Raw genomic sequence first — 27,500 nt, 5'->3', positions numbered from 1 at the left:
TTTTGACATACGTCAAAATTGTCATACCATGAACTTTGATGTACTTGTCCTGAACCGTAGAACTGTTCGGTTTCGTTTAATTTTGTAAATGATCTTAAGACATTGCAGATGATATATTGCGAAGGAATTTTCAATATGTTGTAAGAAAACAAGATGGCGGCTTGATGTATTCTGATGAAAAAATGACAGAAAATGTGCCTCCACTATGCCCTTTCTGAGGGGGTTGCCATGCATATATTTAAATGTTGCTTTGCACAGTTGTTTGGTAGGACACAACGTACCTCTCAAAACAAGCCCCACCCCTTAGTCAGCACATGGGCTCTGTAGCGCCCCCTTAAGTCATGGGCCTATGGGGTGGGACCGGCATAAAGTTGAAGCTACAGACTCCAAAATTTGTGTGTGTGTGTATCTCACTAAGCCAATCAAAAAAGTCTTTAGGATGCCATGGCCACACCCAACAGGAAGTGAGGTAATTGGACATGAAATGCAACTTTTGACATGCGACAAAATTGTCATACCACGAACTTTGATGTACTTGTCCTGAACCGTACAACTGTTCGGTTTCGTTTCATTTTGTAAATGATCTTAAGACATGGCAGATGATATATTGCGAAGGAATTTTCAATATGTTGTAAGAAAACAAGATGGCGGCTTGATGTATTCTGATGAAAAAATGACAGAAAATGTGCCTCCACTATGCCCTTTCTGAGGGGGTTGCCATGCATATATTTCAATGTTGCTTTGCACAGTTGTTTGGTAGGACACAACGTACCTCACAAAACAAGCCCCACCCCTTAGTCAGCACATGGGCTCTGTAGCGCCCCCTTAAGTCATGGGCCTATGGGGTGGGACCGGCATAAAGTTGAAGCTACGGACTCCAAAATTTGTGTGTGTGTGTATCTCACTAAGCCAATCAAAAAAGTCTTTAGGATGCCATGGCCACACCCAACAGGAAGTGAGGTAATTGGACATGAAATGCAACTTTTGACATGCGACAAAATTTTCATACCACGAACTTTGATGTACTTGTCCTGAACCGTACAACTGTTCGGTTTCGTTTCAATTTGTAAATGATCTTAAGACATTGCAGATTAGATATTGCAAAGGAATTTTCAATATGTTGTAAGAAAACAAGATGGCGGCTTGATGAATTCTGGTGAAAAAATCACAGAAAATGTGCCCTTTCTGAGGGGGTTGCCATGCATATCTTTCAAAGTTAAATCACACAGGTGTTTGATAGGGCAGCAGGTACCTCTCCAAACAAGCACCGCCCCTAACTCAGTACATGGGCTCTGTAGCGCCCCCTTAAGTCATGGGCCTATGGAGCGGGTTCGGCATGAAGTTCAAGCTACGAACTTCAAAATTTTTATAGATGTGTATCTGACTAAAAGGAACAAAAAATGTCACGCAGTGATATGGCCACGCCCAACAGGAAGTGAGATAATTGGACCTCTTATTGAAACAGGAAGTTGGCCACTCTTTTAGTTTGCAGTGTTTTCAAAACAGTGCAAATGCATGTGTTCATGCATATAATGAATATAAACCTTTTTCTATATGCCTACTATGCCTGAAAAAGAACAACCTGGATGCACTGGTACTAAACAACTATAGGCCCATATCCAATCTACCATTCATGGGTAAAATAATAGAGAAAATTGTTTTTAACCAATTAACTGCTTTTCTAATCTCTAATAGCTATTTTGATAAGTTTCAATCAGGTTTCCGTGCCTACCACAGCACTGAAACAGCTCTTATTAAAGTTATGAATGACATAAGATTGAATTCTGATGCTGGCAAATCATCCGTCTTGGTACTTCTTGATTTGAGTGCTGCTTTCGATACAGTTAATCATTCTATACTACTACATAGACTGGAACACTGGGTTGGCTTTACGGGCATAGTGATCGACTGGTTAAAATCGTACTTACAACAAAGAAGTTTTTTTGTCGCCATTGGAAGACATACTTCATCACCAATGTCTCTGGATTGTGGGGTCCCCCAGGGCTCCATTCTGGGACCACTACTGTTCAATCTGTATATGTTGCCACTGGGACACATTATCGAGAATAACTCCATAAATTACCATAGCTATGCGGATGATACCCAGCTCTACTTATCTATGTCCCCAAATGACTATACCCCCCTTGAATCACTCTATCATTGCATGGACCAAATTAACAAATGGATGTCTCACAATTTCCTCCAGCTGAACACAGATAAAACTGAAGTAATTATATTTGGGAAAAGAGAGGAGAGACAAAAGATTGCTACTATCCTTGAAACGAAGGGACTGAAAGCAAGGGAAACAGTTAAAAATCTTGGGGTCCTCATTGACAGTGACCTAAACTTCAACAGTCACATGAAAGCTATTACTAAGTCTGCATTTTATCACATAAAAAACGTCTCTAAATTTAGGGGCCTGATGTCTAAACATGATCTGGAGAAGCTAATACATGCCTTTATTTCTAGTAAAGTTGATTACTGTAACAGTCTTTTTACTGGCCTCCCCAATAAAACCATTAAACAGCTTCAACTTGTACAAAACGCAGCTGCAAGGGTTCTTACAAAGACAAGGAAGTTCGACCACATTACTCCAATTTTAAGATCGCTGCATTGGCTCCCAGTAAGCTACAGAATTGATTTTAAGGCTATGCTACTTGTGTTTAAATCACTAAATGGAATGGGACCCACATATCTACTGGATATGTTTCAGCTGTATGCACCAACTAGGTCACTAAGGTCAACGGAGAAGAATTTGCTGGTGATTCCAAAAGTCAAAACAAAGTGTGGAGAGGCAGCCTTTAGCTTCTATGCTTCAAAGCTTTGGAACCAGCTTCCAGATGACATAAAAAATGCACCCACTATTGATAGCTTTAAATCTAGACTCAAGACAAAGCTGTTCTCAGATGCTTTCCCCTAGCTTAAATTACTTATTCTTATTATTTTTATTTTTTATTTAATTTGTTTCATTTTATTTTATTTTATTATTATTTTTACCTTATGTTTTATCTTAATGTTTTTAAATGCTTTTTGACTCTAATTCATTTCCTTCTTTCTTCCCTGTTTCCTTTCATTTACATTTGTTAACTTTGTGAAGCACATTGAGTTGCACCTGTGTATGAAATGCGCTATATAAATAAACTTGCCTTGCCTTGCCTTACTATGACAACCTGATATAGCGCCACCAGGTGGTAGTCAAATGAACTGCAGTAAAAGTGGAGTTCTTAAAAATCTTTATCTCGTGAACCAAACGTCTTAGAGACTCCATTTTTGTTTTGGGCAGGATGTGATGGGATTTGGGGCGATATGCCTTGAGCCGTAGGTGCGAGGGCCCGTCATCGCCGCTCGCGGCTTTAATTATATTAATTATTTGTGAAATTGGGCGCTGGAAGTCGTGTCATGAATTATCTGAGCGTGGCACGTTGATGCAATGCCGTCCGTGCATTTAGTCTTACCATCAGAGTTGGCTAACCTAGGCTATGCCATACTTCATACTAGCCTAATTATGCTCTAGTAGTTGCTAGAGGATGGGATCGGCGTAAACCACTGGCGAGCATATTTATTGGTAACTGGACGTTGTTCTTTTCCCTAATAACAACCCTCGTGAAAGAGTTCATTTCTTCCCAAAAGCCCTCAATTGAAGCTTGCCGACACGGCACGTTTTTGTGTAAGCTTAGTTGTTAGAATGTGTGTAGGCTACTTTTGGAAACAGTCTCGGATCCGCTCATGAGACCAGAGGTTGCGGTAAATAAATTGGTAACAGAACAAAGTTTGCCTTGTGCTTGTCATGAGCTTTTCGTGTGCGTCTAAAAGACTGCACGTTGTTGTGTTGCGTATCAACTTCATTTCAGTGAGAATGAAGTGGGGTAGTTTTCGCTTCGTTGGACAACGCAGCATCTGTAAATGATGCGCCACAACGTCCATATTTTCAGACTGTACGAGTACCCAGACTTCTGCAGTGGGTTGCACCAGCTGGTCATAATTTCCAACGTGAGCATAAATTGTGCCTATGTTCGAGCATACAGACGAGTAAAAAATAGTTGCACTTTGCATATAGTTTTAAAACTGAATGAGATGGCTGTCAGGAAGATAGAAAACAAATTTAAAACATGGGTCATAAAACCGGGATGGTGGTGATCCCATCTCTGAATGGCATTGTAAATCGCCCGTATCTTGGTTAGAAAGAGACCGTATATTTTCATTAGCCTACGAAATACAGTTTAACCCCCCTTTTTAGCGACAGGATAAGCACAAGGAAACGCAGGTTGGTAGACTGCTGCAAATCGTGTAATGTATGCTGGTGTGTTGAAATGTTGCTGGTTAGCCAGCAGACTTGACAGACGGCGTGAAGCCAAATTGTTGGACATGGTGTAGGGCTATGTTTCACAAACATAACTCCAGAATTGTTACGACTGCTTTATTCGGACTGCCGTCCGATTCATCCCTTTGTGTCGCTAAATATTTGACTGCTTACTGCCGTGACAACAAGGCCTACCAGCGTGCAGAAGTTAGGGGGGGAAAGTCACAACATTCATAGGCCTGCAAACCAGCAATGGGCTGCAATTTATTATAAAGTTGATATTAGGATTCATATCAGAGGATAAATTATGTTGGACTGTTTCGTTGCCCTCTCATTTGGGTTTTGCTGTGAACAAATGAATGACCGCTGTCCTTGGTGCTAGCGCGTTGTGACAGCGCTGCGTCTTCAGCCAAATCATTCCCTAGCCTTCCGCCACTGTTCTAGAACTAAGTAGAATGATCCGCTGCACAAATACAATTTTCTTTCTGACGTAATATTCTGCTGAAAATGGCTGCGCCCATGGCTAGTTGTAAAAAAAAATATGGGAGTGCAAGGCTACGGGTTAAACATGTAAAAAAGATGAGAAATCGATTTTTGGGGACATGTGTCATAAAAAATAGGAAAATTGAAAATTTCCGACGTTTTCCTTTAAGGAGTTAAGACTTAAGAGGTCCAAGTGCCCTTCAGAGGGCAATTGGTCTCCAAAAACAAATCTGTAACTCTGTGAGTTTTTGTCATTGAAACATATAGGTCACACCATTAGAAACTTCAGACCTTCCTGGTTCCAAATATATATATATGAAATGAAAATACTTGAACATGTCAGGGTGGTGCAAGCAGCCTAAAAGCCTCTGAAAAGCCTTAGACCTCAGAGGGTTAAGATAACCTAAGGGTCAAAGGTTCAATTCCCTACCCTGACGGGGGTATGTTCGTGCCCAGTGCATCTCCTCCATTCTCCACTGTGATTGTGCTGTGCCCCTGCTCACGCTCCCCTGGACACCGTTGTCACGGTGCTGTCCCCAAATACACCGCTCCCCTGGGGGTCGTCACCATGGCTACCCCTTGTCTCTTCACATGTGTGAGGGGTTAAATGGAAAAGGGTTACGTTTCGCTGTGTGCTGTCGTGCCGTGTCGGGTTGAGGAACAGGATCACTATGACAAATGGGGGACACTAGAATGACAAATGGGAGCCAGCCACTCTCACTTTTTCCCGCAACTCACAGCTGCCACCCTATCGCTTTCTCTCCACCACTTGCTAGGAGTTCCGCTCGCTCCCACCTCTCTCTCTCTCTCTCTCTCAAGATTCAATTCAATTCAAGATTCAAGATTAGTTTATTACGTCTTATTATAGGTTTGAAGCCTATAAAGAGTAAAAATTGTTGTGTTTTTCTTGTGTCCTCAAAAAGATTTTAAAAATAAAAATAAAAAAGAGGGGGGGGGGGTGGAATAAAGTGCAAAGAAAGTGCCTTGTTGTCTTCAGCATGAATTCAGTAATCTTATTGCTTGGTGGAAGAAACTACTTTGGAGTCTGGTAGTATGAGATTTCAGGCTTCTGTACCGTTTCCCAGATGGTAACATAGTAAACAGTCCATGGTTGGGGTGACTAGGATCAGCCAAGATTTTCTTTGCCTTCCTGATGCTCCTTCCCTCAAATAGCTCCAGTATGGAGGGTAAGTCACAGCCGCATATATTCTGAGCTGTACGCACAACCCTCTGTAGAGCTCTCCTGTTGGCTTGAGAGCAGTTCCCATACCATGCAGTAATGGTCCCCGTCAGAATGCTCTCGATGGTGCCTCTGTAAAACGACCTCAGGATCTTGGGTCTCATCCCAAACTTCCTCAATCGTCTGAGGTGGTACAGACGTTGCTGGCTTTTTTTAACAATGCGCTGTGTGTGACTGTCCCAGGTGAGGTCCTCTGAGATGGTAACGCCAAGGAATTTAAAGTCTCTCACCCTCTCCACTGTCTCACCGTTGATGTTAATGGTTTCAAACTGGTGTTCTTTCCTCCTGAAGTCAACTATTAATTCTTTTGTCTTGGACACATTCAGAGACAAGTTGTTTCCTCTACACCACTCCATGAGGTTGTTTATTTCTTCCCTGTAGGCTGTTTCATCATTGTTTGAGATTAAACCGATAACAGTGGTATCATCTGCAAACTTGATGATGGTGTTGTTGTTGTGTATAGCCACACAGTCATGCGTATATAGAGAGTAGAGGAGAGGGCTCAGAACGCAACCTTGCGGAGCTCCCGTGCTGATGGTCAAGGAGGATGATGTGATGGAGCCCATTCTCACCACCTGTGTCCGTGCTGAGAGGAAGTCTAGTATCCAGCTGCAAAGGCCACTGTGAATTCCTAGAGTCTGTAGTTTGTCGTTGAGTATGCTGGGGACAATGGTGTTAAAGGCACAAACAGCATCCACAAACAGCATCCTTACATAGGTGTCTTTTTTCTCCAGGTGTGTTAGGGAGGTGTGCAGTGCGCTGGTGATGGCATCATCAGTTGATCTGTTCTGTCTGTAGGCAAACTGGTGACAGTCAAGCGTAGATGGAATCATTTCGCAGATGATGTTCTTCACAAGCCTTTCAAAACATTTACTCACGATGGGGGTGAGGGCTACAGGTCGCCAATCGTTCAAGCTGGTGATTTGTTTTTTCTTAGGCACTGGAACAATGATAGATGACTTAAAGCTGCTTGGCACCACACACATGGACAGGGAGAAGTTGAAGATGTCTGTAAACACACCAGCCAGTTGCTCTGAACACACTTTGATTACACGGCCTGGAATCCCATCAGGTCCTGCTGCTTTCCGAATGTTGACTTGTTTGAAGGATTTCTGCACATCAGACACTGTGAGCATTAGGCCTGGGTCAGAGAAGTGAGAAAAGGAGGGGGCTCTTACTGGAGGTTTGGTGTTGACCTCAAAACGTGTATAGAACTGGTTCAGCTCATCTGCAAGTGAGGGATGAGAGACTTCGATGTTGGATTTTTTCCCCTTCAGATCTGAAATCATGTGCAGTCCCTGACACATATTTCTTGAGTCATTCCCTTCCAGCTGTTCCTCAATCTTATGCCTATATTCTCTTTTTGCTGCTTTGATTGTTTTTCGCAGGTCATATCTGGCTTTTTTCTCCAGCTCTTTGTTTCCAGAGGCAAATGCACTATCCCGGGCTCTTAGAGCAGATTTAACGTCGTTATTTATCCATGGTTTTTGATTTGGATACATTTTGACAGTTTTTGATGGAACAATGTCTTCAACACACTTCTGAATGAATCCAGTGACTGTCTCTGTGTATTCATTTATATCCCCATTAGATGCTTCACGGAACATGTCCCAATCAGTGCATTCAAAGCAGCCTTGCAGTGCACTATCTGATTCATCAGACCAGCAGCTAACTGTTTTGACAGTGGGTGGGCTCTGTTTTAGTTTCTGCTTGTAAGCTGGAAGGAGCAGGATTGAGGAATGATCCGATTTGCCAAACGGTGCGCGGAGGAGGGGCTTGTACCCATCGCGGAAGGGAGTATAGCAGTGATCTAATATGCTATTTCCACGTGTGTTTACATCTATATGCTGGAAGTATTTGGGCAGTATCTTTCTCAGAGAAGCGTGGTTAAAGTCGCCTGCGACGATAAAGGCAGCCTCTGGATGTAAGTTCTCAATTTTGCTGATAGTCGCGTACAGTTCTTTTAGCGCGAGCTTTGCATCCGCTTGCGGTGGAATGTATACTGCGGTTGCTACAACAGCTGTAAATTCTCTTGGTAACCAGAATGGCCGGCATAGAATGGTAAGATATTCAATGTCTGGAGAACAAAAGGTTCTCTCTCCATCTTCCAACTTTCGTTCCCTGTACCATCCTATCTCCCTCTCTCACTTTCCACCTCTCCATCTGTGTTTTGTCTTCATTCCCAACTGTCCATTTCCATCTCTCTTCTTTCTGCCAAAACCAAGAGCTGCTTTCGTAAGGCTCTTGCTCTCTCTCCCTCCCACTCCCTCTCCCTCTCTCCCTCAGGACCTGCCAATTACCTGTCCCCAACCCCTGTCTCCCTGTGGACCGCCAGTCTAGCCCCTCTATTACCAGCTCCGTATGGCCACACAGCCAGCTGGGCCTCCTCTCATTTCACCTTTTACACAACTTATCACAAGTAATTTGGGGGGATTTTTATTATTTAATTGGGTGGGACAGTGAGGATAGGACAAACCATAATTGGGAAACGGGAGAGAGAGAGAGAGAGAAAGAGAGAGAGAGAGAGAGAGAGAGAGAGAGAGAGAGAGAGAGAGAGAGAGAGAGAGAAGAAATTGGAGATGGTCGAAGTACATGTGGGGTAATCTAGAAGATGATGGGAATGGGTATTGATCTTGAATTGGAAATCAAAGTGTGTTTGCTGTTTTAATGATCCCAAAAGGCAGTAAGGACTGACATAGGATGCAAATGATAGAGAGATATAAGCTTAGGAGTCAGGAGAGGGATTTCTGGATGCATGGACCCCAAAACATGGCTCTGACGAAGTAGCACCACACCACATCTCCTCCATACTCATCACGTTGCAACATTCCTTCAAATGTTAACAAAGCCAACACCAGCACAATTTGACCACGTTCTTTCAAATGTCTCTGGAGGTCAGCTTGCAAGTGGTCAATAGTGTAGTAATAGTGTAATAGCTTCAATACCAGAGTCAATAGGGGTCAATAGATCCCTGCTGCCGCCCACTGGCTTAATGCTCCTCCGCCTGGGTCTCATCTGCAGCATCTACAGTAGTGTTTCTCAACGGGGGTTAAAGAGTTAGGGAGCCTTCGGGGGGCGTTGAGAAGGAGTCAGCTGAGAGGGGGGTGATCAGTTGGAAATGTCAATAGTCTATTTTAGTATTATATACTCAAGGGGCGTTGGCAGACTTATGATGAGGTTATGGGGGTGGTTGTTCAAAAAAGGTTTTGAACCACTGATCTACAGCAAGAACAACTGATTTGGTACCATGTCTCCTTTAGACTGCACCATGCAAGGTCCTTGGGTAAAGGGCAAACTCCATTAATGCTCATCATTAGCAAGATCACCTATGTTAAGAGCATGGGCAGAGGGAAAAATGGGACAAGACTCAATTCTTTTACTTTACTCTCTAATGTTTTAGTCTCTACATCCAGATGTGTCTGTCCCTGAGCTGGTGGAATGACCCTGGATTGTACAGTTCAGTGACTTTGTCAAAACTCCCTGGCGGAGGTGCCAGCCGGATGAATCTGCATCCTCCAAGATGGAGGGAGGGAGGGAGGGAAACTGGAGGGAGGAGAGGAGCTGTGGTGAAGTGCAATGGTTCCTCTCCTCTCCTCTCCTCTCCTCTCCTCTCCCCTCCCCTCCCCTCCCCTCCTCTCCTCTCCTCTCCTCTCCTCTCCTCTCCTCTCCTCTCCTCTCCTCTCCTCTCCTCTCCTCTCACACATGAGGCTCATTAAGAAGGCAAAGTGGTGGATGAGAGGCGCTGCAGTGTAACCTCCTCCTCCTCCTCCTCACACATGAGGCAGGCAGCAGGGCAGCAGGCAGGCAGCCATGAGCAACATCCCGTCAGTCCCATCCAGACTCAGGGGACGGCTGGTGCAATGGAGGAAGAGACAGGTGATGTGACCTCTCCCCTTCTCTTCCCCTCTTCTTCTCTACCCTCCCTTTTCCTCTCTATCTTTTCCTCGCCATCTCTCCTTTTCCCCCCACCTCTCCTCTCCTCTCCTCGTCTATCGTCTATTCATCCTTCTCTACTGTTCTCTCCTCTCCTCTCATGCAGTGGTGGAGTTGACCTGTGGTGAATGAACATGTTCTCCATCTCTCCTCTCCTCTCCTCTCTACATGTATCTTCTCTTCATCTTTCCTCTCCTCTCCCCTCCTCTCCTCTTCTATGCAGCGCTGTCTACCTGTGGTGAACTACACATTTCCCTCTCTTTGCTTCTCCCTATCGCCTCACACGTGCAGCGTTCAGTCAGGCATCAGGCATCAGGCATCAGGCTGTGGCCTCAGGCTGCAGTTGGAAGCAGTCAGTCAGCCGGTGCAGTCAGCAGCAGCAGCAGCAGGGCACAAGGAGAGGGCGAGATGAAAGGGGAATCCGTCAGTCCAGACCCAAAATGGCGGATGGCCGGCCGATTCAGGCGATTAGACGATCGGGAAGGCAGACAGGTGGGTGGGCGAAGGGCAAGCGAGGTTAACACAATGCTGAATCAGCCAGATGTGGCTCTCCTTTGAGATTAGAGGAGGATGAAAGAAGAGGAAGAGAGAGAGAGAAAGAGTGAGAGAGAGAGAGAGAGAGAGAGAGAGAGAGAGAGAGAGAGAGAGAGAGAGAGAGAGAGAGAGAGAGTAAGTATAAAAAGAGAGTGTAGAGCTGGGGACGAATAAAAGTAAATGGGGAATGGGGATGGGATATGCGTACTGGAGAGGATCGGCTTAAGCTCTGCATTGATTTCCTCTTTGTGTTTCCTTCCCATGGATCATGGATGCTGAGAGTGTGCAACACACACACAAGCACACAAGCGTGCACACACACACGCACGCGCACACGCAGTTTCGCGTCACAAAGGGACATCTGTGGTTAATGTTAGACAGGCCACTAAAACACACACATACTGTAAGCACCACATACCAAACTAGCACACATGCGCGCTTGTACGCACGCACCCCTCAGCGCGCCACAGCCCATTGTCTCCAGGCAGGCTCTGGGGAGCCGCGACCTTCTTGTGCTGGAGGCATGACGGACCTTTAGCTAATCTAATAGCTTCAGATTTAGCAAATACCACTGGGACATATCTGAAAAAACCCCACAATATGCCCTCGCACACTTAAGTCCTCTTTAGCCTATTTTACCTACCACTTGCCCGCCTCCTCCACTCTCGTTTTCTCTCTGTAGCCCTTTTCTCTCATTTCTCTTGCTTGCTTTTTTTTGCAGTTTCGCTGTTCCCTTTCTCTCTAACTAGATTTCAGGCTCCTTTGATAGAATAGGGGAGACCCACATTCTGCCGAGCCCTTGGTCATTTCAGAATGGGAAGAGGGGGAGGAGAGGAGGAGGAGGGGAGAGAGGGAGAGGAAGGGAGGAGGAGGGGAGAGAGGGAGAGGAAGGGAGGAGGAGGGGAGAGAGGGAGAGGAAGGGAGGAGAGGCGAGGACACTGTGAAGGTCGAACAGCGAGAAGGGGATACTTGCTTGCTTGCATGCGGTGCTTGCCACCGAGCAAACAGTTAACAGTTTGGGTCCCTGTGTATCCTATAATAAAAAGGACTCCCATGGACGCGCACGCACGCACGCATGCATGCACACACACGCACACAAACAGATAGGCACAAACGCCCAGAGAACATTTTGGCCTAGTTGCTTTTCCAGGGTGATGGGTGGCAACCTCAGAGTATTTGGGGCAGGATGGGACTTCAGTGGGGACATGAATGGGGAGGGTCCCCATGGGTACATGCTACCCATAAGCATACACACACACGCACGCACGCACGCACGCATACATCGTACATGTACGCACACATGCGCACACCCTGGGTGCTTGTTACCCATGGAGAATGTGATGAGCCCTGGTGCCATCGGGCCTGCCCAACGGGGTCGCTGGACAACTAACGGGATCCAATTATTTGGGCCAAACCAACCCCCTTGGCATTTTGGCGGCCGGACCACGCAAAGCTTTCAACCTCTTAAGGACAACCCTGGGTGTTGAACACGCACAAACACACACAGGGACACACGCAAAGCTACCAAATTGCTTTCTTTCGTCCATGTATGCCTCTATCTTGTAGGCTAGTGTATTGAATGTACCCAGACCATGGGACAGCCAGCCACAAACACTTAATTTGCAGTCACTGTAGCACACCCACACGCACTCACGCACGCACGCAGGCACGCACGCACACATGCACATGCACGAGCACACGCACACGGACACGCACGACTTCTGCCCTCCTGTGGTTTCTAAGTAATGGGCTTGCATCTGTGTGTGTATGTGTGTGCAGAACATACGCATGTATACAGATACAGCTGCATATGCACACACACACACCCCCCACACGACGGCTGTCACTATAGATATGCATGACCTCCATATCGCCCACCTTGACCTGATGAGGTTGTGTGTGTGTGTGTGTGTGTGTGTGTGTGTGTGTGTGTGTGTGTGTGTGTGTGTGTGTGTGTGTGTGTGTGTGTGTGTGTGTGTGTGTGTGTGTGTGTGTGTGTGATTGGGTAAGCTTTATTAAATCATGCACTCAAATGCTCCGGTCTCCTCGTCAGCAAGGGCAGTGGAGGCTCCTTGACAGCGGGCTCTTTGGGTCACTCCTGCCCTCTCCTCTCCTCCTCTGCCATTCCCACCCTAAACTCTCTTCTTCTCCCTTCTCTACTCTCCCGTTCTCCATCCTTTGACTTTTCCCCCCTCTCCTCTCGTTGACTTTTCCCCCACTCCGCTCCCCTTTCCCCTCTGTCATTCCTCCTTTCCTCTCCTTTCCTCTCCTCCTCTGCCATTCCCTAAACTCTCTTCTTCTCCCTTCTCTCCTCTCCCCTTCTCTATCCTTTGACTTTTCTTTTCCCCCACTCCGCTCCCCTTTCCCCTCTGTCATTCCTCCTTCCCTCTCCTCTCCTCTCTTCTCTTCTATCTCCCCTCCTCCCCAACCCTCCCCTTCTATCCTCCACTCTCCCCTCCTCTCAGAAGACAGGACCACAGGACCCCCTCAGGACATTCCCTCAGCCGTGATTGAAAAAGGCAGTCCAGGACGCGCGGATGGATGGAAGGTCGGATGGAGAGATGGAGGACGAATGAGACGTGGGAGGGAGGAAGGAAAGGCGTGAACGGAACGGGGTGAAGGGAAGGGGGGGGGGGGGGGTCATGTGCAGAGGGGGGGTACAAAAAGGCGAGAGTGGAAGAGGGGAGTGTAGGGATAGGGAATGTAGGGTAGAGGACAAATGAATGAGATTCAAGGGGGAGGAAAGGGCGAGCGAAGGAAGGAATGGGAGGATGAGTGAAGGGAGAGGAGGGTGGAAGAGGAACAGGGGAGGAGGGAAAGCAAGTGGAGCAAGTGATGAAAGGAGAAAGTGGTACGGCAAACGAGTACAGCAGTGCAGGGGGAGAGGGGGGAGGACGGACAAGGGGTGAAGGGGAGGAGGGGTGGAAGAGAACAAGTGAAGGGTAAGGGTAGAAACTGGCTAGTGAGGGGGGGTGGAGGAGAGGGAGATGAAAGAGAAAGGGTTAACAGTGTAAATGAAGGGACTAGAGCAGTGTTTCTCAAACTTTTTCAGACCGAGGCCCACTTTGTCCCCCCAAAAAATTATCGGGGACCACCCGTCATCTGAATTGGCAGCTGATGGATGCTAATTTGACACTGCTATTTTTTATGCAGATCACTTACTTTTTATTCACATTATAAGCCTGTCTTATTGTGTTGAAAACATGAAAATGTTACAAATATAGCCTACTGCTAGCTTATCTTGGAAAATTAGAAATCCCCTTGCGGACCACCTGAGCTCTGTCGCGGACCCCTAGTGGTCCCCGGACCACACTTTGAGAATCACTGGACTAGAGAGTGGTCTGTGCTGTTGCTGATGGTGCAGGGAAGAGGGGGGTGGACCGCATGCAATGGAGTACACATACGTGCTACATGAAGACCTGAGGTTTTTTTACACCATGCTGGAGGTATCATCTATGGGGCAGAAAGCCAACGGGGCTCTCAGTAATGTTTTCCACTGTTGTTGGACTCTACCGCGAACTCAACGTGGAAGTTCGAAAGATCGCCCCTCGCAGTTTTATAAATATTGCACCGTACGCATGCGTCCTTATGTCAGGGGTTCTCCCATGCACAGAATTGCAATTTTTAATTTAATTTCAATTTTATTCATGAATTTCAATTGTATCTATTTAATTTGATTTCATTCATTTAATTTTAATTTAATATTTATTTAATTTTCATTTCTCCCACATGTAAAATATGCACAGCAGTGCGTTCATGCACAAAATGTTCCCACACATGCACAAATAACCTGCAGCAAGCATGTCTTGGACCTAAGGATGAGAGAGTAACGCACGAGGTGGAGTTAAAAAGAGAGAGAAGGGTAGTAGAAAGGTACAGTATGAGTGGAGGAAGGGGGTGGGTTGAGGAAGGGAATAATTAAAAATAGAGCATGAGAGAATTAGTGAATGAAAGAGAGCAATGGGCTGCAGGGGGCAAGGGGAAAAGGGAAAGGGTGGAGAGGATGGGATGAGAGGAGAGGAGAGGAGAGGAGAGGAGAGGGGAGGAGAGGAGAGGAGAGGAGAGGAGAGGAGAGGAGAGGAGAGGAGAGGAGAGTGAATAAGTGGTTGGTTGGTTGGTTATACATGTTGTTGTATCTGTACATCTCGACTGCAGGAAATTGTCAAGTAGCGCAGGATGTTGGTGTTTACTCAAAGCGTCCTATGAAAAGATGCTCCTGTATTACATGCACATGTTTGTGTGTGTGTCGTGTGTCGTGTGTCGTGTATCGTGTATCGTGTGTCGTGTGTCGCATGTCGTGTGGTGTGTGTGTGTGTGTGTGTGTGTGTGTGTGTGTGTGTGTGTGTGTGTGTGTGTGTGTGTGTGTGTGTGTGTGTGTGTGTGTGTGTGTGTGTGTGTGTGTGTGTGTGTGTGTGTGTGTGTGTGTGTGTGTGTGTGTGTGTGTGTGTGTGTGTGTGTGTGTGTGTATTTAGGGAAAACATATCTGCTTTGATAGCACACATGAAATATAATTATAAGTCGGTGTGTGTGTGTGTGCGCGCCCGCGCACGCGTGTGTGCGTATGTTCTGATAGCAGGGCTTAAGTGAAACACAAGGGGTAGTGTGAACACAACAGGCTTCCCTACAGCGGCCTCCACTGAAGCATAGTGAGAGCTCCCACAGAGACACTATATAAGGACCCCATGCTCACACTGTTTATCAGCCCTGTGTAAACACACACACACACACGCACGCACACACATACACGCACGCGCACGCGCACACACAGTCGGTGGCCGCACTCTCATCACGGGGAGGACTCCTGCGTGTATACGGTATGTGTGTGTGTGTGTGTGTGTTACAGTGCAGTGTCCGACTGTGTGTGTAGTCTCATTCCTGTGTGTGTGTGTGTGTGTGTGTGTGTGTGTGTGTGTGTGTGTGTGTGTGTGTGTGTGTTGCAGTGCAGTGTCCGATTGTGTGTGTAGTCTTGTTCCTGTTTTATGGCCAATTTGTAGTTTGCTCCATGAGTGCGAGTGTGTGGGTGTGTGTGTGCGTGCCTGTGTTTGTATACACACAGTACACAATCTCGTTCCTATATTATGGGCAATTCGCTGCAATGCCCTGGGTGGTAGGAGGGCAGTTCTGCCGTTTTTTTGAAGGTGCCTTTAGCAGTTCCGGATATTTCTCAGAGCATCTATCCGTCTATGAGCAGATTGGCCTATGCGCTCTCTCTATCTCTCTCTCTTGTTTCAAACCTATTCCTCTCATTCGGTAAGGACAATTTTTTTTTTTGTAATTCTCAAAACCTCTCACAAGTTCACAAGACTACCGCACGCACGCACACACGCACCTTCTCTCTTTCCTTTCTTCTTCTCTGGCCTGTGAATGATGAACTTGTGCTGAAACCCGCTTTGAAGGTCTTACGATTTATCTCTACTCCTTTCCTCTTCTTCTCCTCTCTTCTCTTTTCTTCTCCTGCCTCCCCATTTTATTCCTTCGTTTCTGATTTCCTGCATGTCTGCTCTGTGATTTCTGTACCACTGAGCTTCATTTCCTCGAAGGCCTCGGGTCTGTTCAAATTTGACTTTGCCTCATCTCTCTCTGTCTGCATCTCTCGACCCCTCTTTTGAATTTGTTACTAGCGGACTATTTCTGGCATTAGGGTTAGAGTTGCATTTCCTACATTTCACCCAGAGTTTCTCTCTCTCTCTCTCTCTCTCTCTCTCTCTCTCTCTCTCTCTCTCTCTCTCTCTCTCTCTCTCTCTCTCTCTCTCTCTCTCTCTCTCTCTCTCTCTCTCTCTCTCTCTCTCTCTCTCTCTCTCTCTCTCTCTCTCTCTCTCTCTCTCTCTCTCTCTCTCTCTCTCTCTCTCTCTCTCTCTCTCTCTCTTGCAGCCACTAACACTGAATCCCCCTTCCTTCCTCACAAAGGTGTACTGTGTAGGGTTGTGGCCAGAGTAGGTATTGCAACTATGCTGCTCATTGAAACTGCGCTGTCTATTGCCAAATTTGAAACATTTCTGGAAATGAATGACTAAAAATATTACACAGTGCACCTTTAAAAAAGGTGAATCCCCATTTCTCACATCACATTCTTTTAAAAAAATGTAAATTCGGCCATGTCTGTTTGGCATAATGTCTGTAAAGGTAAAAAGGAAAGACTCAAAAGGCCAATGGATTATCACTGCGCCAACTACAAGTCAAAAGGTTTCAATTACAAAAACAAACAACCCGCCTGCCTGTGTCTACTGTGCCCTACTAATCTTACCATGTTAAGTTATTCATTAAAAGTGTTGCGGCCTTACAGGATACAGTATCACAGATAGATAATAGCCGGATCTCCGGTGTATCAATATTTTGTTACAACACCGACGTCTCTGAGGGGTGAGTGATCAGGCTACTCCTGAGGCTGCCTACAGGGGGGGGGGGGGCAACGCAGGAGAGAGAGAGAGAGAGAGAGAGAGAGAGAGAGAGAGAGAGAGAGAGAGAGAGAGAGAGAGAGAGAGAGAGAGAGAGAGAGAGAGAGAGAGAGAGAGAGAGAGCACACTAGCATTAATATGCATGATACATACAGGATAGTAGGAGGATCCTTCGAGAAGGAGAGATGATGGATGGACAAAGAGATGGGGATGAAAGGAGCAGAAAGAGAGGGGGGACCAGAGAGAGAGAGAGAGAGAGAGAGAGAGAGAAAAGAGAGAAAGAGAGAGAGAGAGAGAGAGAGAGAGAGAGAGAGAGAGAGAGAGAGAGAGAGAGAGAGAGAGAGAGAGAGAGCATGCACACGAGAGTGAACAGAATGCATAGTAAACCACAGAGACGAGATAGTAGTTAAAGACAAGAAGATAGGAAGGAGAAGTCTATGTGTTTCCTCTACAGAGATTGCAGCCTGTTCCTCTTCCTCTCTTACACAAGGCACGCAGGCAGAGGACACACTAACCACAGAGACATATGGGAAGGATAGATCTCTTCTACTACATATGGTGCAATCTCCACCAACAAACCAACACACACAGACAGACATGCACACACATGCACAATGGTGAAGTTCGCACAGTGCAGGCATAGAACTACACTTTTTAATTTGTTTGCCTATCTCCTATGACATGTGCAGAGCCACTGTCTCACGCATGCAAATGTACTCTCAAGCCAATACTGGTAGTACACAACACGTGTGCGCCATATAAATGCATTTTACCCAGCCCTCTCTCCCCAACACACGCTCGCGCACGCACGCACGCACGCACGCACGCACGCACGCACGCACGCACGCACGCACGCACGCACGCACGCACGCACACGCACACGCACACACACCCCTCATGAAAGTTTAATGTCATGTGCTTGCTGTCCATGCAAGATTGAAGGAGTCTGTGTGTGTGTGTGTGTGTGTGTGTGTGTGTGTGTGTGTGTGTGTGTGTGTGTGTGTGTGTGTGTGTGTGTGTGTGTGTGTGTGTGTGTGTGTGTGTGTGTGTGTGTGTGTGTGTGTGTGTCAAACAAGCTAATACAGTAGCTAGACTTGTGCAGTCCGACATCAGAGCCAGACAGGTGAGGCAACAGGGAAACGCTTCATGAAATACACACACACACGCACACGCACACGCACACACACGCACACGCACACACACAGGTGTAGCAGGCAGCAGGTCAAACGGGCAGAGAACCACGCAAACATGCACACACCTGTACACACACAGACAGACACACACACACACACACACACACACACACGTACACATCTGTGCATGCAGACTGGCGTGGCCATCGATCAGCCCCAAAAGAGCTGATCAAAGACTCGGAGGGCAGATCAAAGACTGGGCATCGAGATGGGCAGAGCAACCAGCCAAACTACTGTCAATGCAGCAGAGCGAACTGCAGTAGAAAGACGCTCGCATGCACACGTGTGCACACCAACCTCACCTCCACCATCTGTTATCAGTTAGTCTGCTGATCTTTTCAGCAACACACTAATATGGCTATGCTTTCATGTTCATATACCCTTATCAGACGGTTGTAATTACCCTTCATAAGGCCGCTATTTACATATAGCATCCGTTAATCTACATTCTAACACAACAGACACATTCACAGCTGTGGGGTGATGGTGAAGGGAACTGCTCTTGGAAACAGATGGTTGTAGGTTTAAACCCAGTACCAGAGCAAATAATGTCAGTGGGCAGTAAAAACACAACAACACATTCTCCTATAGCAGGGCTATTCAAATGGAGGCCCTGGGGCCAGATGGCAAGCGTCTGGTCAGAACAAAATGAAAACAAATGTGTGCTATCTGTGGCCATGCATAATTTGCTAATCACTAACACTTCAGGTTGGGGATATCTCTAATATGCATTCACATGAGAGTGAAGTCTCATCTAAAACAGTGTCGCAAACAGACCATCCTAAGGCTACTAAGAAATAGAGATGGGAATATTATCTGTTCTGTCTGGAAAGCTTTCCGCTTGTTTCGCACCCTAACCTAAGACACCGTGCTACTCGCAGTTATACATATTTTATGTTCGGCCCCCATCACTGGAGGGAATTTGAAAAAGTGGCCCACAGTGACTTTTAATTGAATACCCTTGTCCTACAGCCTCACTACTAATGGAATTATGATGACATAACACAATAAACAGCACAGTCATTGGTGTGTATAAATAGTATGATGGGCCTACTATTCACAAGCAGCAGCAGACAGGGTGAGGGTTAGAGTTTTCCAAACCTGTCAGTTTCATTTATTTATTCAGTGGAGACGGGCCTTTTGTTTGTATGACGAACTGAGGCCAAAACTTAAGTTTGAAGACGAGCCAAGGATCTAAACCTAGGCCCAAACACATCCATTTATGGTCAAGATACTCTGTGTGGCCGAGTCATGGCTTAATCAGCTAAGCACTGGACTGCTATGTGGGCGACCTGGGTTTGATCCCCGATCCGAGGTCTTTTCCCGATCCTCCACCGTCTCTCTCTCCCACTCACTTCCTGTTCCACTCTTCACTGTCCTTGTCTGAGTAAAGTTGAAAAAAACTAATTGCTGTGCAGCAGCTTGCCTACTGGTGTCTGTGCATGTGTGTGTGTGTGTGTGTGTGTGTGTGTGTGTGTGTGTGTGTGTGTGTGTGTGTGTGTGTGTGTGTGTGTGTGTGTGTGTGTGTGTGTGTGTGTGTGTGTGTGTGTGTGTGTGTGTGTGTGTGGTGTAGTGTAGTGTACACATGTGTAATTAATTGGATTTGGGGTGGTGAGACGTGGCGTTGCCTGAGGTGTCCTTCTCTGATGAGAGAGCAATAGAGGCACCTACTGCAGAGGACAATACAGTGTGTCCTCCTGACCAATCAAGTGCAGAGGAAACACTGTGTCCCGACCAATCATCTGATACCAGGAAGTAGGGAGAGGCGAGTCATCTCCCAGTGAGCCCTTATCTCCAGACTGAGCTGTCTGCTAAGGTACACAAAACAAATCTGGCCCTCTCACAAAGGTACACGCACCACGCACGCACACACACAAACAGAGACACACGCATACACACACAAGCGGGCGGCGCGCACGCAAGCAGTACTGCCGCGCACACACAAACACACAGACACAAACAAACAAACAACTCTGCCCCACAGCCAAACCCCAATTTCACACGTCTCTGAGATGCTGTACGGGACAAGGTCAGAGGCCTGTCCTTCCAAGACCTAATGAGACGCCAGACGACAAGCAGGGCAGGCACAATGCCCAGGACCGCCTGTGTTGCACATAAATACTACATACTTACTTGCGCACGCACGCACGCACGCACGCACGCACACACGCGCGCGCGCGCGCACACACACGCACACACACACACACACACACACACACACACACACACACACACACACACACACACACACACACACGCACACACACACACGCACAGCAGATCTGGCACTGAATCAGTGTTCTCCCTACACACAGCTATGAGCACACACACACACACTCACACCCACACTTGCACACGCACTGACCTGGGACGACAGGGAAGTGGGCGGCTGCGAGAAGAGGGAAGATCTATGTGCTCTCCTGACACTCTGGTGGGCAAGAGGAACGGACAGCGCCTCCCGCTGTAGTGGAAGAGAAATGACATCAGTTAGGAGATGAACACAACACATTCATTACATTATTTACATTACGTTACACTCAGTAACTACAGTACACTTAGTAGACGGTTTTAAACAAAGCGTTAAATATCCATCCAGGTGTTGGTTACAGTTCTCGGAGCAGTGTGGGGTTAGGTGCCTTGCTAAGGGCACTTCAGCCATGGAGGGAGGAAGGAAGTGGTCAGGGTGGGGGATTGAACCTGCAACCCTGTGATCTACAGTCCAACTCCCTAACCATTACACCATTACACCACAGCTAATTCACCATTTCTTCTTCAAATACACTGCTGAAACTGGCTGATAGAGCGCAACATCAGATCAGCCCCATCCAATCCCTTTCAGTTCATTGAGGTTAGTTGAATCTTTGGGGCAGGCTTTTGGCAGGACGTTGGAGACAGCATAATGGCTACAGCTAACAAATAGGATGTCCGTTTGTTTGGTCATAGCGTCAGCCAAGGCAGTGCAGAGACAGTTTGGTCCCACTTGCAGCATTCAGCTATCAGAACTGAGTGATTTCAGTGGAACAGTTTTATATTTTATGTCAGGTTGAGCAGGGAAATATGGTAACACTTTAGAATAATGGATGCAAAAAAGCATTATAAAGACTTAATAAATAATTAACTATTGATGAACAAAACATTAACAAACGTTTGTAAATGACTAGGAAATGTAAACAAATGCTTGTAAATGACTAGGAAATGCTATGTTAATATTTCATATTTATCAAACATTTACAAGTTGCTTGTAAATGAATAAAATACTCTGTTATAAGGTGTGTAAAATCTTGCATATATCATTTGTAGATATTTTATAAAGCATTAATAAAGCTTAGTTAATAATAAAAACATTTGTTAATGTTTTATTCATCATTAGTTAATTATTTACTGAGTCTTTACTAAGGAACATTATTATAAAGTGTTACCGGAAATATTTTCACTTGTATTACAAAAAGAGATGCCACCTCTCACTTTTGTGGAGAGGAAAGAAGTGGTTATGGAGACACGAACACATTTACACACCATTTATTTAGGAATACACCTCAATCGGACTTAACAACAGCACTTCACAATCGCTCTCCACAGCCCTTTCACAAAAAAAAAGAACGTGACGAGAAGAATATAAAAAAAGATCTAATCTGCTTTTCCATTGTGGCTTCAAGACTCACGTCACAACTTGTGTTTTTCGAGCGATTCCCGGCGTATTAACAGACGTGCCATTTATTCTGCTGCCGGCCTCCATCTGGTTAAATTAGATTGGAGCCCACTCCACTCTCACTCTCAGAGAGGTTCGCTCGCCCGCTCCCCACCACTGGAACAGGAAAAGCTGCCATCATTACGCTTTTCATTGATTCATCTCTCTCTCACTCTCTTTCACTCTCTCTCACTCATTCTCTCTCTCTCTCACTCTCTTTCACTCTCTCTCACTCATTCTCTCTCTCTCACACACACACACACTCTACAAGAACGGACACACACACACAGACACGTCACACACACACACACGCATGCACGCAGGCAAGCACGCATTTTCGCCCACATAAACCCCCTGGTCAAGAGCACCATAAAAGCCTCATAGAAACAGCTACTCTACCCCATCCACACACACACCCTCACGTGTGAAGAGGCGCTCGAGGTAAAAATACACCCAGAGCCAGCAAAGGAGTGGTGTGTGTGTGCGTGTGTGCGCATGCGTGTGTGCGTGTATGCATGTGTGTGAGAGAGAGAGAGTTGAAGAGAGAGAGAGAGAGAGAGAGAGAGAGAGAGAGAGAGAGAGTTGGTGAGTGAGTGACAGATAAAGAGACGGAGGGAGATTCAGAAAAGGAGGATGAAACGAGTGTAAGAGAAAGAGATGAAAAAGTAGGAAAGGGAGAGAGAAATGGGAAGTTGGAGAGAGGGAGAGAGCGATGCCAAGCGTAAGAGCAAGAGAGAGAGAGAGAGAGAGAGAGAGAGAGAGAGAGAGAGAGAGAGAGAGAGAGAGAGAGAGAGAGAAAGAGAGCGAGAGAGAGAGAGAAGTAGAGAGAGAGAGAGAAAAATAGTCTTACTCTTCCTACTTGCAAGCCAAAAGTGGGCAGCAGGGGTGTAGTACATCTAAATACATCAGTAGGCTTTTAGTCTGAAGAGAGAGGCAGCAGGATGACTTCCTATTCCTGCTAGCAAACTGCACTTCCCTACCCTGATGCTACTGCTACAGCCCAGTCACTGGCACACTGACATGAGAACCACAGAGGATCAACTACCTCACCATTAGTCCCTATTTACAAACAGATGCTACGGTACGACCCAGATGTTACCAGAGAGAGAGAGAGAGAGAGAGAGAGAGAGAGAGAGAGAGAGAGAGAGAGAGAGAGAGAGAGAGAGAGAGAGAGAAATGCAGAGATATAGAGGGATACAGAAGAAAGAAAAAAAGAAAGAAAGAAAGAAAGAAAGAAAGAAAGAAAGAAAGAAAGAAAGAAAGAAAGAAAGAAAGAAAGAAAGAAAGAAAGAAAGAAAGAAAGAAAGAAAGAAAGAAAGAAAGAGAGAGGGTATGATGGGCGAGAGAGAAATAAAGGCTCAAAGAAAGAAGCAAAGGAAGAGACAGCATTGGAATGAAAGTAGCTTTGATGGTACCATTTCCTCCACCATCCTCATTAACGAGCCTGCCTTCCCATCTACGCTCCAATTAGTGTCCCAGAGCCTAATTGGCAATTAATTAGGCGATGCGGGCAGTGTAGGAAACGTGGCGTTGACTCGTTTGTGGGGGCAACAGAATGGAGAAGGGTATGAGTTGGGCAACAGAAGGGTGGGGAGGAATGGAGCCAGGCGGTGTGGTAGATTACTATGGGGGTGGGAAGGGAGAGTTTTCATGGCAAAAGTCAAAGTGTGGAAGTGTGACTTGTTGATGTGTGTGGGCCAGATAATGGTGAGGGGTGGTGTGGGCCAAGTTGTGGAGGGAACCGAATGGAGTCAGGGTGGTGTGGTGGGTTGTTAGGGCAACAGCTAAAGCCTGGATGTGTGGCTTGTAAATTTGTGAGGAGGGGTGTGATGTGCCAAGTTGTGCGGGCAACTGGATGGTGGTGTGGCGGGTTAACACAGCAAGTGGAATGGGGGAGGGAATATTGAAAGAGTGTTGCGCCAATGAAAGTACTGGAGCGTGGCATGTTAATTTGTGTGGGCGATAGAATGGCGGTGGACTGAGTTATAGGCAGTGACTGAATGGTGAGGGGCCTGGTGGGCCAACAGAATGGTGTGTGTGTGTGTGTTGGGGCGGGCGGGGGGGGGGGGTTGTGGTCTGAGGGGGGGGGTGTCTGAGTTGTGGGGCTGTGAGATGGCAGTGGGTGGGTCATTCAGGGTAGATGTGGTAAAAGGGGTTACAAGTGGGACTTACAGCTTTTATCAGGACAGTTAATGTGAGAATGGGATCTTGATTCACTACTCTGCTGGGGCACACTGATAGCCACACCACACACACACACACACACACACACACACACACACACACACACACACACGCACGCACGCACGCACGCGCGCGCGCGCGCGCACGCACGCACGCACGCACGCACGCACGCACGCACGCACGCACGCACGCACGCACACACGCACACACGCGCACACACGCGCACACACAGACACACAGACACACAGACACACATTAACACAGTCATCGTGAGATAAGACAGTCCATCAAGGCAATAACAAGAGACAAGAGAGAAGAAAAAGAAGAGAGAAAATGAGACACACAGATAGAGACAGACAGTGAGAGGGAGGGCCAAACAATATCATCCTCCACCGAAGTACACCATGACAGTTTAGAAAAGCATTCTAGCTTCTCTGCCGGCAAATGACAACACACCCACACACAGCTACGAAATAGACCGATACACACATACAAACGCTCGCATGTGTGTGCACTCACATACTATACAAATATAGTACATTCACATACACACAAAACTTACACACACTCACACAGAAACACACATTTACGCAGAAACACACACTCAGACAGAAACACCCTCACACACACACACTCACACAGAAAGACGCACCCGCGCACGCAGGCACGCACACGCACACGCACACACACACAGCAAGCGCAGTGCGGCCTCGTGACTAGTGCTCCTGCGAGCTCAGGCGTAACATGCTCCACAATTAGCTTGAACACGGCCTCCGTGACGACATGCCATGGCCTCCGTGACGACATGCCACGGCCTCCCTGACGATATGCCACGGCCTCCCTGACGACATGCCACAGCCTCTGTGACGACATGCCATGGCCTCTGTGCCTCTGAGCCCACCTTACCCTTCATGACCGTCACCCAGCTGTGGCCACGGCAGATGGCAGCTTTGGCCGGGCCCAGCACAGAGTCATCAAGGGTACCCCCCCCATCTAATACATGCAATGTGATGAGGGCCCAAATCTTGGAACTTAAGGAAGAAAAATCCGCACTCACAAACTGCGTCTCATTATTTATTTATATTACCACCATGTCCAAAAAGCAAACGCGTTTCGGCTAACAAGCCTTCATCAGTGCATGGTACCACGCACTGATGAAGGCTTGTTAGCCGAAACGCGTTTGCTTTTTGGACATGGTGGTAATATAAATAAATAATGAGACGCAGTTTGTGAGTGCGGATTTTTCTTCCTTAAGTTGACGCTTTTTATCTCGCACCCAAAGACTTTCGTTTTTCCAAGAAGTTGAGCGTGTCCTCTGCCAATACTCCAAATCTTGGAACCCCACTCTCCCTGGGTCCCGGGACAACTAAGGGCCTCCGCACACCGGTTCCGTCAAAGGGCGTACACCAGTGATTCTCAAAGTGTGGTCCGGGGACCACTGGTGGTCCGCGACAGAGCTCAGGTGGTCCGCAAAGGGATTTCTAGCTAGCAGAAAGCTAGCATTTGTAACGTAATTACAAAGCCAAACATGCCTCTAGTCATATTTTCACCACAATAAGACAGGGTTTTAAAATGGGAATAAAAAGTAAGTGATCTGCATCAATATTAAGTGTCGAAATAGCACTAGTCAACTCTCAATTCAGTTGACAGGTGGTCCCTGAACATTTTTGGGGGGACATAGTGGTCCTCGGTCTGAAAAAGTTTGAGAATCACTGCCGTACACTGATCTGCCAACGTTCGATTCCACTGTTTTCAATACAACCGCGGATGTCCACCGGATGTCGGCTGCAGATTACGGGAGAGCTCTATTTTGTCAGGGCCGCCCTTTGTTGCTCTGCTATGATGAAATTGACCATTCATTGTTTATCATGTATGCAGAGGTGTGCAGAGGTCCTAACTCCTAACTGCTAACTCCGCCTGCATTGATATATCAGTTACCATGCAATGCACTCCTCCAAAGTGGTTCAGTAAAAAACGGTTAAAACCTTAGCAGTCTGCTTCAATACCCGCCAACTACTTGACGAATAATTGTCATGCTGTGCCTGAGGGTACATCGCTTCACATAATGATCCAAACATTACACTGTAGCGAAACTGACCTGAAACTGACACCAACTCTATTTATTCACGGTAAAATGGGATGTTTTTAAGAACACATACCAGGCCTTCTTGGCTTATTAAACCACACAGCAGTGTCACCGTGATGCAACCATTAAACAACAAAACAAAAACACAAAATAAAAAAATAAACCCCAAAAGACATTAAAGCCTTTGTTTTGACTCAGACTTTCACACCTGAATGGACTAGACACTAGACTTCAAAAGGAAAAGAGAAGAGGAGCAGAAAGCTGCCAGCATGTCTCCCTGTTTGAAGTGGTGCAGAGGAGCCAGCTGCGCCCTCGCTGAGACAGACTGGGGAGGATTAAGAATATGTGTTGTCTACTTCTGTACCAAGCAGCGTAATAACAGCTCTCCCATATATGATGTATTACTTGTATTACATCTTTAGTGTGGTATTGTCTCTTGAAAACACTCTCCTCCCCCTGCTTTTATATTTGAACACTTTTGACACTTTAACCTTATTGTGTACCTTTTATTCGTGGACTTTTTAGCACAATTGCACACATAAGTGGATAATAGCAATATTAAGTCAATAGAGTTCCTCTATGTCCATACACCACTGTATGTCTAGGTGTTGCCGTGCCTTGCACACATGCTGTACAATTTTAGAACATATTGTATACCACGTACGACACATATCATGTCAGCATGCTGGTGTGGGGGTGGAGGGTGGTAGGGGGATTTATCTGAGAACGAAACTAAATACTGTACTTACTGTACACTACCACTTTGCAATCATCAAAATCAACGTGTTCAGGTGTTTTCACTTATCAGCTCATCTCATAGAGGTGTGTTAATAGGATTAACTACATCGCTAAAAATAAATGTTGCAAGTGCTTTACTTTTTGCACTTTGGATGTCTCCCTCTACAGTAGCAGTGGGTGTGTGTCACAGTATGCACAGTATTGCAATGTCATGCGACACCCAACAACCAATATTTGAAGAGCTTCGTTACAAAATGACTTGGCATCAAATTTCCCTGAACAGTCATTTCCAAAAATAAAATGCAAAGAGGGCAGTCATGGGTGAGCGGTTAGGGCGTCAGACTTGCATCCCAGAGGTTGCCGGCCCGACAGGTTGGTGGGGGGAGTAATCAACCAGTGCTCTCCCCCATCCTCCTCCATGACTGAGGTACCCTGAGCATGGTACCGTCCCACCGCACTGCTCCCCATGGGGCGCCACTGAGGGCTGCCCCCTTGCACGGGTGAGGCATAAATGCAATTTTGTTGTGTGCAGTGTGCAGTGTTCACTTGTGTGCTGTGGAGTGCTGTGTCACAATGACAATGGGAGTTGGGGTTTCCCAATGGGCTTTCACTTTCGCTTTCAAAAGTCAAAAAAATTCTGTCAATTTGCAACAAAACTCTTCCTTTGCTTCTACTGGTAATAGACAGTAGGGGTGTAACGGTACACAAAAATCACGGTTCGATACG

The 27,500-nt window shown here is 46.5% G+C and overlaps 1 protein-coding gene across 1 annotated transcript in view; it reads right to left on the bottom strand.

Moving 5' to 3' along the window:
- The window catches only part of mcu (mitochondrial calcium uniporter), a 149,270-nt gene that overhangs the window by 72,661 nt on the left and 49,109 nt on the right, over positions 1–27,500 (bottom strand). Inside the window, exon 2 of the mRNA XM_063191209.1 lies at positions 20,444–20,539. Within this exon, the coding sequence (XP_063047279.1) occupies positions 20,444–20,539 (96 nt within the window). The remainder of the gene's footprint in view (positions 1–20,443; positions 20,540–27,500) is intronic.

This window comes from Engraulis encrasicolus, chromosome 24 (genome assembly GCF_034702125.1).
Source record: "Engraulis encrasicolus isolate BLACKSEA-1 chromosome 24, IST_EnEncr_1.0, whole genome shotgun sequence".
Taxonomy (NCBI): Eukaryota; Metazoa; Chordata; class Actinopteri; order Clupeiformes; family Engraulidae; genus Engraulis; species Engraulis encrasicolus.
This window is presented reverse-complemented; position numbering and strand designations above follow the sequence as displayed.